The sequence below is a fragment of the Phyllopteryx taeniolatus genome, chromosome 11 (assembly GCF_024500385.1).
Source record: "Phyllopteryx taeniolatus isolate TA_2022b chromosome 11, UOR_Ptae_1.2, whole genome shotgun sequence".
NCBI lineage: Eukaryota > Metazoa > Chordata > Actinopteri > Syngnathiformes > Syngnathidae > Phyllopteryx > Phyllopteryx taeniolatus.
The window spans coordinates 14,441,280-14,455,369 of record NC_084512.1 but is presented as its reverse complement, the minus strand read 5'-3'; the positions used below and the strand labels follow the sequence as shown (position 1 = coordinate 14,455,369).

The 14,090-nt window shown below is 40.2% G+C and overlaps 1 protein-coding gene across 2 annotated transcripts in view; it reads right to left on the bottom strand.

Moving 5' to 3' along the window:
• Positions 1 to 14,090, bottom strand: part of lmbrd1 (LMBR1 domain containing 1) — a 72,310-nt gene that overhangs the window by 3,786 nt on the left and 54,434 nt on the right. For both annotated transcript variants that reach the window (XM_061790190.1, XM_061790188.1), the window contains exon 15: positions 735 to 826. In XM_061790190.1, the coding sequence (XP_061646174.1) occupies positions 735 to 826 (92 nt within the window). The remainder of the gene's footprint in view (positions 1 to 734; positions 827 to 14,090) is intronic.

Genomic DNA, 14,090 nt, shown 5'->3' with positions numbered 1-14,090 from the left:
AGTTTAATATGATGCACATTGTCATGAGCTGTGCCCCGCAGTTCTTTTGTTGGAGCTTGGGTGGCGCTTTGCGCCTCTCTTGCCCTCTCTCTCTCTCTTTCCAGTAATCAGCACCACCTCGGCCGCGCACCAGTGATCAATCAGCCTTCATCATCACCTGCATAAGAGCCTGCCAGATCCCAGAAACTCTCGCCAGAGTATTAACGTTCTCATGTGATACACCGGCTCTCTGACCAACATATAAGCTATGCCAGTCCTCGCAATACTTCTGACCTCCATGTTTTTCCTTGTCCTCAGTGCTCCCTTCCGTGTTCCCTGCCATGTTGACCTCTTCCACCTGCTCACGCCACCGCCTACTGCATGTCTCGACAACCCAGCAGTATGCCTCAAGGATCCATCTCCAAATCCTCTTCAATAAACCTTTCACCACAAACCTCTCAGCCTCCGCTTGCTTCTGGGTCCAGTTAAAATCGAATTGTGACACACATGATTATAATCAGCTACCACATTGAAATATTTGAGGATTTTTTTTGCTTGGTTGTTTACAGTGGCTGAGTTTTACAAACTTTGTGATTCGAAGTTAAAGGGTTCCGCGCACATTTAATCCCACCAAATGTATACAAATCGAACTGTTTAATACTTATATCAAATTTATGTACTGTGGAATACAGTAGAGGGGACAAGAACAATGACAATAGACTGCTGTTGTTGTATTAAACATGAGAACAACTTACCCCAATAAAGGCCCAGTTCCCAAAGTAGTAGATGGTACTGAAGAACCAAAACTTATGGAGGAAAAGATATGTCCTGGTCACAATGCACTGATCTGAAAAAGAAATAATAAAACACTAAGTACTTGTATTTCACACAGAAATTTGTGTACAGACAGAATAATAAACTCGGCATTGCTCTTTCTAACACATGCTACGATACTTTTAATCTAATTATTCCTTCACTGATGAGATTTGTACAACACACACAGGTACGCTTTCACAACAGGTGATTTACAGTACATCCATATTTTTGAATAAAAAAAATTAAAATGAAGAAAATGAACAGACACATTTTTCTTGTCTGAACCATGACAAAATAAGAGATGTTAGCTTTTTGCAGCGATATTTTCCTGAATACACCTGTGAGGCGGACTATTTTCTAGGGAGGAGGACCAATGGAAAGTCATATGACTTCACATACGTAATGCTTTTCATTGTACTTAACATGTTCACTTAAAAAGCCAACACTGGCTGCTACACTACACACTGCACTATATTACTACTCAAAGGCAGTGTCTAGGCCTGTTCTGTTAGTGTAAGTAAAAAAGACAAGTAGGTCTGAGAAAAGAGGAAAGCCGTGTCACTGTCAGAGTGAATGTGACTTTGAAATGGATGAATGTGCACAGAAGTGGTACCCTGTTATACACTGAAAAGGTAAAAGCATGGTTTAGCATAGGTTGTGGGTAAGAAATGTTACTTCATCATTCTCTGATGGTACTGCTTTTGGACAATCGTTATGTTAAAGGGTTTCTGCTGGATTCACCAAATAAAAACTTTTTTTACGTTTTTAAGACATTATAAAGGACATTTTAGACCTATATTAGACCATTATGAATGACATTTAAAACATACTGTACATTGTGACATAAAAAAACGTAAAAGTAAATTAATTCAAATTGAATGCAGTATTCAAGTAGCTTATGTGTACCTTGACCAATGAACTGCATATATACAGTATCTTAGTGATGATGCAAAAAAATAAAATTAAATAAAACCAGCTGACATTTACAGTTTTGTTCACAATAATAGCAGTGAACTAATATTTACAGGTGGTCCTCACTTTATGATGGATTCAACTTGCAGTGGATATGAAAAGTCTATACACCCCTGTTGGTAGGTTTTTGAGATGATAAAATGTGAGACCATAATAAATCATTTCCACAATAACTTTTTTCCACACTAATGTGACCTATAATCTGTACAACATAATTGGGAAAAATAAATAAAAATACTGGATTAAACTTCAGAGAGGGGAAGTAAAAATCAACAACTGAGATAATGCTGGGAATGTGGCTATGTTCAGTAATGCCACATTCAATAACACATTCAATCTCATGTTAAATGGGAGTCTCAGCACACACCTGTCACCATTTAAAGTGCCTCTGAATAACGCTAAATAAAGTTTAGATATTCTAGCGGGCTTTTCCTGACATTTTTGTCATAACAACACTAGTCATGGTATGCAGAGAGGTTCCACAGCATCAGAGGAATCTCATTGTCCAAAGGTATGAGTCACGAGAGGGGTACAAACACAAATTTTCATACACTGTGTATGGAACACAGTTAAGGCAGTCATTACCAAAAATTGGACGTTCCTCCAAAAACGATGAAAAGACTAGAAGAAAATTGCTCTGGGAGGCTGCTTATAATCTGACAGCAACATCTAAAGGAGGTGCAAGAATTTCTGGTAAGAACTGGCTGTTTAGTACAGGTGACAAAAATCTCCCACCTTCTTTAAGTCTGGGTTATGGCGTAGGGTGGCAAGAAGGAAGCATTATCTTACAAAGAAAAACCACCAAGCTTGGCTACAATCTCCAAAACGCATGTGGGAAAATGTTATGGTCCAACGAAACCAAGGTTGAATTTTTTGGCCATAGTTCTAAAAGGTATGTTTGGCGCAAACACAACACTGCTGATCACCAGAATAACACCATATCTACAGTTAAGCATGATGGTGGCAACATCATGCGTTGGGGCTGATTCTCTTCAGCTGAAACTTGGGCCGTATGAAACGGATAATATAGTGTTGTTAATGCTATAAAGATAAGCCATGGTATTGACTGTCGGCGGCGTGGTCCATAGGGTAAGAGTACACCCTGTAACTGGAGGGTGCACCTCAAATCATGACTGACTGTGGATATTTCACACTGCAGCTCAAGCAGCTTGGGTTCTGTTCTTCACCCATCTTCCTCTAAACCGTTGGACGGTGATTCCCGAATGAAAGGCACACTTTCATCACAAAAGAGGACCTTGGACCACTGGCCAACAGTCCAGTCCTTCTTCTCCTTTGCCCAGTTGAGACACTTTCTACATTGGCTCAGGCTCAGAAGTGGGTTGACCCGAGGAACCCGAGAGATGTAGCCCATCTCCCGGATGCGTCTGAATGTGGTGTTTTTTGAAGCTGTGATTCCACTCTTTCTGGATCTCTGCTAGATTCTTGAATCTTCTCAGTTTGATAATCCGCTGAAGCCCACGGTCATCTCTTTTGCTGGTGCATCTTCTCCTGCCATATTTTGTCCTTCTACTAGTCTTTCCATTGATATGCTTGGACACAGCACTCTGTGTTTTGAGTTTAGTAGATGATTAGTGTGTGAAATTCAGGTTTTGAAACAAAGGTTTTGAACAAACGATAACAGATAACTTTCTGAAGTTAAGCGCTTTATTAGAACATGTATAACTTTCTCTTTTTATTTACTTGCTCTTATTGTGTAATGCAGCCGTACTTTTATTTAGAAAATGAGAAAACATTACACTGTTGTGCTCATATGTTTGATCACAGGGCAGAATTCATTATATCAGTGGCATAAAAAAAACGATACGATGGTTTATAGTGAATGTTTTGGGAAAACTATATCGTGGCAGGCCTAAGAACAAATTTGGAGAGAGAGCAAGAGCAATGCATAACACAAACATGTTGTAGAAACAGTAAAAAAAAAATTTGCAACATAGCGGGACTGCGAAGCAAGAACTGTGATGTAGCAGAGGATGACTGTATCTGTATTCTGTGATGATAAGTTGCAGGGACTCATTGTTCCAGGACTGGAATTAATTGTTTGTTTTCATGACATGTGCATCCCAGAACTCACGTAGTCTCAAGTGTAAAAATATCTATGCTAATCTTCCTTGTGAGGTGTACGAGATGACGATTGGTTGAGGTACAGCCAAATTTCTTGTAAGCCAATGAGAGGTAGAATTGGGCGGGTGTTACTGACATGAACGAGAGCAGGGATGGTTGTGTAGAAGCACACAGCCAAGTCAACATTAGTGACTTGTGAGGTCTGAGGAAATAATAGAAATAGTGAGCCTAGTTAAATCTACAGGTAAAGCAGCCTTCATTAACTGGAAGTATGGACATTAGTTTTCCATAAACAAAATTAACAGAAATAATGTACATGTCAAATGCACATTACACTATGGACTTAAGTGCTTCCCCACTTCGAGCCAGCCTGATGAAACATTTTTCATCGGCACAAGCTTCTACCAAATTAGCGGCCATTAACGCCAACGCTCGACACTGTCACGCAACCAAAACAAATGAAGATTGACTTTCCATCCCCCACGTATTGTCTCGGACAGAGCTTGACAAACTGGTAGGCACGTATATGGACTCGGACGTGATTGATCACGTTGAGTCAAACTCATTTGAGGTACTTGTTGCCAAAATACTGCTAGGAATGCTGATATGCATGCCATGCAAACAGACATTCTCAAAATATATAGATGCTTAATAAGGTGCAATTAATACCAATTAACACCATTTAATTGGTGGTTAAGACTCACATTGTCCCACAGCAACATTAAAATAGTTTGTAAGTGTGTGCACTGTTTCTGTTAATAATTTACTGTATTAAGGGTCTGTTTCATTTTAACAGGCGTCACCAATATGGTGCCTGCGGGCACTAGGTGGCCACTAAGGACCACGTTGCAAGTCCTTCAAATCTTATAACGATCGCTCAACGGCACACACCAGTTTGATTTATTGACCTTACAGTACAAACCTTAAAGCATTTTATTGCTTAATTGTTATGGAGAAAAGTCATCCATCCATTTTCTACTCCGCTTTTCCTCACAAGGGTCGTGGGAGTGCTGGAGCCTATCCCAGCTATCATCGGGCAGGAGGCAGGGTACACCTGAACTGGTTGCCAGCCAATCGCAGGGCACACATAAGCAAACAACCATTCGCACTTACATTCACACCTAGGGCCAATTTAGAGACGTCAATTAACCTACCATGCATGTTTTTGGGATGTGGGAGAAAACCCACGCAGGCACGGGGAGAACGTGCAAACTCCACACAGGCGGGGCCGGGGATTGAACCCCGGTCCTCAGAACTGTGAGGCAGATGCTCTAACCATTCGGTCACCGTGACATGGAGAAAATTGTTCTTGAAAATACTTGGATGGATTAACTGCCTGGAAACTATTGGAGAGTTATATTTTTGGGTTTTTTTCTACACCACATTGAGTTGAAAACAAGCAGCACGGTGACAAGCACATCCGCCTTACAGTTTTGAGGTCCTGGGTTCAACTCCGGCCTTCCTGTGTGGAGTTTGTTTGTTCTCCCCGGGCATGTGTGGGTTTTCTCTAGGTACTCCGGTTTCCTCTCACATTCCAAAAACATGCATGATAGGTTAATTCAAGACTCCAAATTGTCCGTAGATGTGAATGTGAGTGTGCTTGTCTATATATGTGCCCTGCGATTGGCTGGTGACCAGTTTAGGGTGTACTCCGCCTCTCGCCCAAAGTCAGCTGGGATAGGCTCCAGCACGCCCACGACCCTAGTGAGGATAAGCGGTTCAGAGAATGGATGGCTTGCTGAGTTGAAAGCACTTAACAAACTGTTGAAACTTTTAGTAGTGAAGAAAATACTTAAATTAGGGCTTATACAGTATCTCTGCCAGTGTCCTTGAGCAAGACACTGATACCCCAAAATACTGCCCGGGCGCTTCAGCTGCCCCCTGCTCCAGTGTGTTCAACTAACATGTGTTCACTGTGATGGGTTAAATGCAGAGAACAAATTTCGTGTGCATGCATGCATGTTCATGACAATAAAAGGTGATTATTCTTCTTCTTCTACCAGATCGGGAGAAATCCTATGACAGAGTACCCAGGTAAGAACTGAGGTACTGCATGCCGAAGTGTGGGGTGGCAGAGAAGTACTGTATGTTAAAATAGTACAGGACATGTATGAGGGCATCAGAACAGTGGTGAGGTGTGCTGTAGGTGTGAATTTAAGGTGGAGGTGGGACTGCATCAGCAATCAACCCTGAGCCCCTTCCTGTTTGAAATGGTGATGGATAGACTGACAGATGAGGTGAGACTGGAATTCCCATGGACCATGATGTTCGCAGATGACATTGTGGTATGCAGTGACAACAAGGAGCAGGTGGCGGAACAGTTGGAAAGGTGGAGGCATGCACTGGAAGGGGGAGGAATGAAAACTAGCCAAAGTAAGACAGAATACATCTGCATGAATGAGAGAGGTGGAGGGGGAAGAGTGATGCTACAGGGAGAAGAGAAAGTGAGGGTGGAGGACTTTAAATACTCAGTAGTTCCGCGCACCGGTGAGTGTGGTGTGGGAGTGAAGAAACGGGTACAAGCGGGTTAGAACGGGTGGATGAAGGTGTCAGGTGTGTTATGTGACAGAAGAGTCTCTGCTAGGATGAAGCGCAAAATTTATAAGACAGTGGTGAGGCCAGCTATTATGTATGGATTAGAGACAGTGGCATTGAAGAGACATTGTTTATTATATTGAGTTACTGTATATGTTTGTGTGTAAGGAAAAGAAGAAAACAGTATGTTGTGGTTTAAATGCCAATAAATATTAAATAAAATAAAGTACCCATCTGCTCTGCTCTACTCTATTTATCTGTGAAACCTGCTAAAAAAAAAATCTAAATTCTTTGACTTAAAGTAACACTATAATTATGTTCCCTTGCAACTAGTTACATTTAAGGGGTAATTCTGGCGCTAATTGAAGTATTTTTTTAGAAAGTAATTTGTAACTCAATACTTTTTCAAGTAATTTGCACAACACTGATTATTTTTACAAATTATTGACCAACCTAAAGTGTTGAAAATGGCTTCCTCTCTTGGTAATGGCACAAAAATTAAATTTTTGGGTTTCCTGAAAAGTGATGGTTTGGGAGATGTTTGTTTTTGGCCTTCATGTTTCTACTGTACAGGGGGGCTTCAGTTTACAATAGAGTTCTGTTTCTACAGTGGCAATAAAACCCGAATTTGTATGCAAGTCGGCCATAAATATGAGACAGTCAAACAGAAAAACAGTAGGCAGGATGTAGCCTAGTTGTTAGTACAGCGCACAGCTTCGTTATAGTTCTGAGGCCTGGCTTGGCTTTGAATGTCGCCTCCGACCGCGGAGATGCATTTTCTCCCTATGCTTGAGTGGGTTTTCTCAAAATTGGTGTGAATGTGAGTGTGAATAGGTCATGGTCTGTGTTTTGGTTTGGGTTGTGTTTAGTTTTGTTCCATGTTTTCCTGTGTTCCATGTTTGTCGTGTGCTCATTAGGTTGTTGTGTCCACCTGTTCTCGTCTACTTTGTGTCGACCAATCAGCTCTCTCCAGCCACTCGTGTCTTGTCCAGGTGTTCCTCGTTGTCTCGTCAATTTGTTTGTATTTAGTTCCCTGGTTTCTTTCAGTTCTTGTCGGTTCATTGTCGTTGTCACATGTCTTGCCATGTCATAGTCGGCAGTTGTCTTTATCATTGTGGTATGTCATTGTCAGGTGTCATTTTCCCTATCTATTCCACGTCTTACTCACAGGTCATAGTTTGTTTCCAGTTTTAGATATTCAAGTGTTTCTTTGTTACTTTGGTTTGGTTGTTATCTGTTGTGGGACTTCGTTCAGTTTTGCTTTATCCAATATCCTTGTTTTCCTTTTTTGAAGATTAAATATTATTATTTTGAGATTCCCGCACTCCTGCCTTGCCTCCGTGCTTCCCTGCAATTGGGTCCACCATGTTCTTGCCTTCGCCCTAACCACGTACGTGACAGAATATATATTTTTCTATATTCGCTCGTGACCAATCCAACATGTAAACTGGTGCCTCTCGCCCAAAGTTAGCTCAGATAAGCTGTAGCTCAACTCCCACCATAAAGCAAGCAATAGAAAATGCATGGATGGATTAAAAAAAACGAAGTACGGCAGTAACAGTAGCTTGCCTTCCTGTGTTGCATAATGATGTATTCTTACACCACTGCGCAAACTAGTTCAGTGCCTGTGGTTCGGGACCTCAAAATCTCGTGATTTCAGTAAATATTTGTCTGAAAAACACTTCAAAGGCATAAATATACAACAATCAAATAAAAAAAAAAACTAAGTTTTGGCAGTAACTGAGGTGCCACATTACTACATATTCTTACACCACGTGCCGATGTTAAACTCTAAACGTCAGAACTTAGAATCCCGTATATATTTAAAATAAATAAATAAATAATTGTGATGAGTTCATATCACAGCAAATAGAGAGCGGAACCTATGGAGTTGTGAAGGAATGCCAACAATTAGCTTTAACATCATCACACCCCTGATAAGCTTGTGTATATTCATCGCAGTGACCTCACTATTATCCACCAGAACCTGGGACATCTGCAGCTCTCCAGCTGCTCACCTGAACTCGCACGGCTACGAGTGGGACCTACAGATGGTTCACAACAGTGGCCTGTCGAAATATATTATAATGTACATTGCTGACCCACCTCACCTTTCTATCATTAGCGTGCTCCAAGACGAGCACGGGACAGTATGTGCGTACAGGTAAATTTACCTGACTTGCCATATCTTGGTGAGAGGTGCTTTATGTAGCCTCATGAATTATGTACAACTTCCATATCACCATTATAAATACGAGCACTTAAAATGTGGGCATGAACACACACACGCGCACACACAGACATATATTTTTTTGTAGAAATTCTTTCAACTTGAAGGCAGGCATAATGTACCAACATTGATTTCAGTTCCAAAGTCCTATCCCTGCTTTATCTTGGGATAGCTAAGATGTGACAAACCCTTTTAATAAACAGTTTTTAAGGAACAGGCAGATGAAGTATCCTTTCCTATTTAAAAAAAATATGCAGCTGCACATTAAACCATTCATAATTCTCGGATCAAGTTTGTTGTCTTTCCAAACAATAATAGTGATGGGGTGCTGAAAAATACTTAACAGTGCAAATAACAATAATGATGAATATAAAAAACTAAGACAACAGCCTACCACTGTGATAAAATGAAGTTACCTATATTTTGAGTTGGTTCAACAACAATGGACGGATGATCCTTTAATATTCAACCTTGTAAATAGCAATATCGCAAAAACGGCAGTTAGCATTGCACATTCTCAACTGTATTAATGTGTCGCTATGGCAAAGCATATTTATACACTAAGAGCCAGTTACCGTAGCAGCTGCTTAATTGAAACCAGCAGTAGCAATGTGTGTTGGAGAGTTTGTGACCGGGAACCGTTTTATGACGCACTAGCACATCGTAAGTGGCCATTCCACCAATATGTACCACCAACCCAACCGCTTTCCTTTATATATGCACAATTAACAATATTTGTTTTTAAGTCTTTTTGAACATTACAGTACATTTTGTTACTCAACTCCTTCAGACAACAAATCGTAAGGACGTGAATAGGGCTGGGCATTGTTTGAATCTGAGCGATTCCGGTTCCGGTTCCAATTCCTTATTTCGATTCCGGTTCCAAACGATTCTCGATTCCGATTCTTTTAGGGGGCTGAGTCAAAAAGGTTTGCATGGTTTAAATCACAGGTGTCAAACTGGTGGCCCGGGGGCCAGATCCGGTCTGCCACACCATTTTATGTGGCCCGCGAAAGCAAATCAAAATTGCTAATTGTGTTCTGGTGTAATAACATTGATATATTTGCAAACATTTTTTGTTACCAATTCCCCTTTGAAAACACATGTATTCATGGAGAAACGTGTTTTTATAGGCTTCTGATTTCAAAACTGGTTACTCATCAATGTGTTGTGTATACTGTATGTAATTATAGGTGGGAATCTTTTGTTTATTTGGGTTCACAGTTGTAGCGGCCCTCCGAGGGAAGTCATAACAAAAATGAGTTTGAGACCCCTGGTTTAAATAAAGTGTGTCCAAATTATGAACATCCATTTTCTTAGCATTCCGCAGCATCGACTAAAATTAACATTTGACTCGTGTTCTTTATAATCAGTACCAATATCAAACCTATAAAGTAAAATGCAATATGTGTGGAATTAACCCAATGTGTGGAATTAACCCAATTGACTTAATATTTATTAATTAATGTTTCAAATATAGCTTTGTTAAAATCGTTATTGGGACTGTTTCATCACGTCAAATGATTTATTTATTTTAAGCTTGTAGCCTTGTATTTTGAAGGGTATGCACCGGAACTCAGCATTTTGGCACGAAAAGTAACTTCAAACGGCACCAGTGATTTTTTTTTTTTTTTTTTTTAATGGATGGAACCAAATGCTATAAAACGTTGATTCCTTTACTTACCCACCGATGAGGCACAAGGTTAGTGTTTATGATACTGTTAGACGTTTATGTGAATTGTGTTGCTGAGGCTCGGCGTGCGTCAGAGGCTACACATCGTGAAAGCGTCCTTTGCACAATATAATCTTAATCCAAGTGTTGCACTGAGGCGACTGGTCAATTTTCACAAAGACACACTTTTGTTCGCCGCCGTTGTGCACAAGCACATGTTGGTGCGCGTTCTTCTTCGTTGGTTTACGCCACTTCTTCTTTGGGGCTAGCGGACTCGGCATCAAAACTGGGAACCGAAATTTTTACATTTTAATGATTCTGGGAGAATCGGAACATAAATCCCGGTTCCAATCCTAGAAGTGAATTGGATCTCAAATTGTGATTATGAAGACCCACCCTGGAAAAAGACACACACTCGCACTGCTTTCCTGAACAATTTGAGAACAATTCAGAACAGTATTTTTAACCAACCATAATTTATACGAATATAAACGGTGTTGCATCAAAAACCATATTGATATACAGTATTTTAAAAATGAAATGTACTACCCAGACCTACTTCAACTGTCATGCCAACATTCATTCAAGTGTCCTTCATACAGCACTATTTTAAAATGAATTTTTTTTTGTCAGTACAGAATCCTTGAATGAAAGTCCTCTCCCGAGCACCGGTGACCACCACCACACGTTGTTCCCTATTTTGTTCTACACGCGGCGCGATCCATTCTTGTTGTCGTCGCCATGGTAACGACTGTATCCAGTTGCATTTGAGTTGACAAGATAAACCCCAGTGATCGTAAAAGACGGGATGCGGTGATATTGGAATACAAGATTTCATTGGAGTAGTCTGACATAGGGCAATCGTGAAAGACCAAATTTGTCTTCTTGTCTGATCCAGGCATCAGGTGTTGTCTGTCTCAGACATGCTGTCTGTCCCACACCGCCGACATGTTTTTATTTTTTTTTTTAATTACTTTATTGGTCGTCAGATATTTACAGTACTCCGTCAAAAGACACACGACAAGGCTACAAATAAAATAGCTTTTGGATTCAAATATACTGTACACGATGGAGACGCGGAGTAAACGTCTTTTGCGGAGCCTCTGCGAATTATGACATTAAAGCCGATCAGCATAAATGATAGATATCGGCCGATACTGATCAAGCCCATCATATATATATATATTTATATGTGTGTGTGTGTGTGCGTGTGTTCAAATAATAAATATTTCATTATAACATATATCAAGTAACTCCTATAATAATTCTAATTGTATTAATTATTATAATTATACAAAATCCAAAGCAGGATCCTGGATCACACATATTGGCTATTCCAAATTTGCAGGCAACAAAACATACATGAAACTGAATATTCCAAGTCAAGGGATGTCAGTAGATTTTAAGAATGATTGTCCCCAAGGCATTTGACTGACATACTCCACTGTCTCTAATGCAAAGGAAAATTACTATTATTTTCTGATGGTGTTGAAAGAGCCTCTCCTTTACCATCATTGCCATACCATTTATCCTCACTAGGGTCGCGGGCGTGCTGGAGCCTATCCCAGCTAACTCTGGGAAAGGCGAGGTACACTCTAAACTGGTCGCCAGCCTATCGCAGGGCACATATAAACTGACAACCATTCACACTCACATTCACAGCTATAGACAATTTAGAGTCTTCAATTAACCTAACGTGCATGTTTTTGGGCTGTGGGAGGAAACCGGAGTACCCGGAGAAAACCCACACAGGCACGAGGAGACCATGCAAACGCCATACATGCGAGGCCGGATTTGAACCTGGGTCTTCAGAACTCTGAGCCAGATGTGCTAACCAATCGTCCACCGTGCTGCCCGCCTCTCCTTTACAATTTTGAAAATAGCTTGACACCTTCGAGACAACATAAAATTACAAGCAGCTTTCACAAGTTGCGAGAAAACAGATAAGGAATAAGAGGATACAAATTTACCTTTAAGTACAAATGTTGCCAAATCAAGCCAAAACAGTTGGCTTAAATAAATGGACATAGGTGCGCCTCAAATAACTTGAACTACATGTTGTCACGTCAAAGAATAAGAAGTAATCAACCCTTTGCATATTTCAAAATGGAGTCTGGAGTGGTAGAAAGAATGCAGATTGTCATTAGGATCACTGTTAAGTTCGCCAAAGGGAGCCAATGCAGCCTCTAATGGGGGTTGCTGATGTAATGATGGAGGCGTTAAAGTGATGGCAACAAATAACGGTGAGGACCGATAACTTCTTGCCTGAGGGAGCGATCATTAGAGTTGCACAAGACAGATATACACTGTGCAGGATCAACAATACACAGTGAACCCCCATTTATCGCGGAGCATAAATTCCAGGTTTACCCACAACAAGTGAAAATCCATGATGAAGAGAGATCATATTAAAAAAAACATAGTTTTAACCCTCCCACACACTTTATCGTATTTGGGATGTAATATTGGCTCTATGGCATAACAAACATTAGCAAGTGAATATTCTAAAAAGTACAATGCGCACACATTTGGAAATGCAGCAGCAGAGGTAGAACAATGTGTGCCATAGATGTCCTTTTATCCTCGGGACATTTCAGACTGACAATTAAGCAAAAAAAATTAATTGTAATACAAGTACTCAGCTTACTGCCACTTATTTGTTGAAGATAAGAAGCACTCTATTTAGGATGAACATGCTGCTATTTGTAAATGGTGAACTGTTTCTTCGTTCACCAATAAACACCCTCCACCAGTTTTTGGCAGGTTAATATTCTGATTTTGTTTTTTACTTAAAAGTATATGATGCCTCTGATGCTTCCTATCCAGAGAGGAGGTAAAATTAAAGTCAGGTCATCTACATTTAATGTAGCATCAAAACCCCGTAGAGCTGCAGTTGGCAATATACCCTGCTGATTCTGGCATGCTTGTGTTTTTCCAACACTACACTTGTGAAGAATGCCAACAACTCCCTAATTTAGGAAATGCAGTTCTCTTAAAAATATCAGGTGAAAGCAGGTAAAAAGTGCTTTTAAATGTGAAATAGAGAAATTTGACACTGGTAAATACATCATAGAATAGTAAAGAAATTCCCAGATTCTATGCAAATGTGAACAGAATCTGAGCACTTTGTAGGTGGTGCTCTGATTGCTGCTTTTCTGTGTACGAGCTTTCCTCTCATACTTTTGCAGAAAAAGTCCAACAATTCCGAACGGAAAACTAAAAGTGGACCTATTCACTATTGTGCAAGAAAAACATGCACAAAGAAAATCCAATTAGTTGCTACAACATCCACTGTGTATAGCATATGAACAGCTGCGCTACCTTATGAATCAACACATCAAATGGAACAAAGGCCAAAATACAGAATATGGTGTTTGTGTTTTCTAAGAAAATATGATTATATTTTCTTACGAAATTAGCAACAGATAAAAATAATAAGCCATAGTTCATGGACTCTTTACACTGTATCTGACTTCATTTCATTCTGTAAGAAGTTGAAGCTTAAATGTGTAATTTAGAGTCGCCAATTAACAATTTGTATGCAATATTTGTTTTGGTCAGTTGTTGGAAAGTTTCCTCAAATGACTTGGAGGAGCCAACAAACAAAAAAATAAATGTGAGAGTGGTACAGAAAATGGATGAATGATTAGTTCTACAGTTCATGATATGCTGGTCTGTTTTGAACGTGTCAAGATAAATGAACTGGGAAAGTTATACAGCAGCTATAAGGCACAGGTGTCAAACTGGTGGCCCGGGGGGGGGGTGGGGGGGAATCAAGCCCGCCACATCATTTTACGTGGCCCG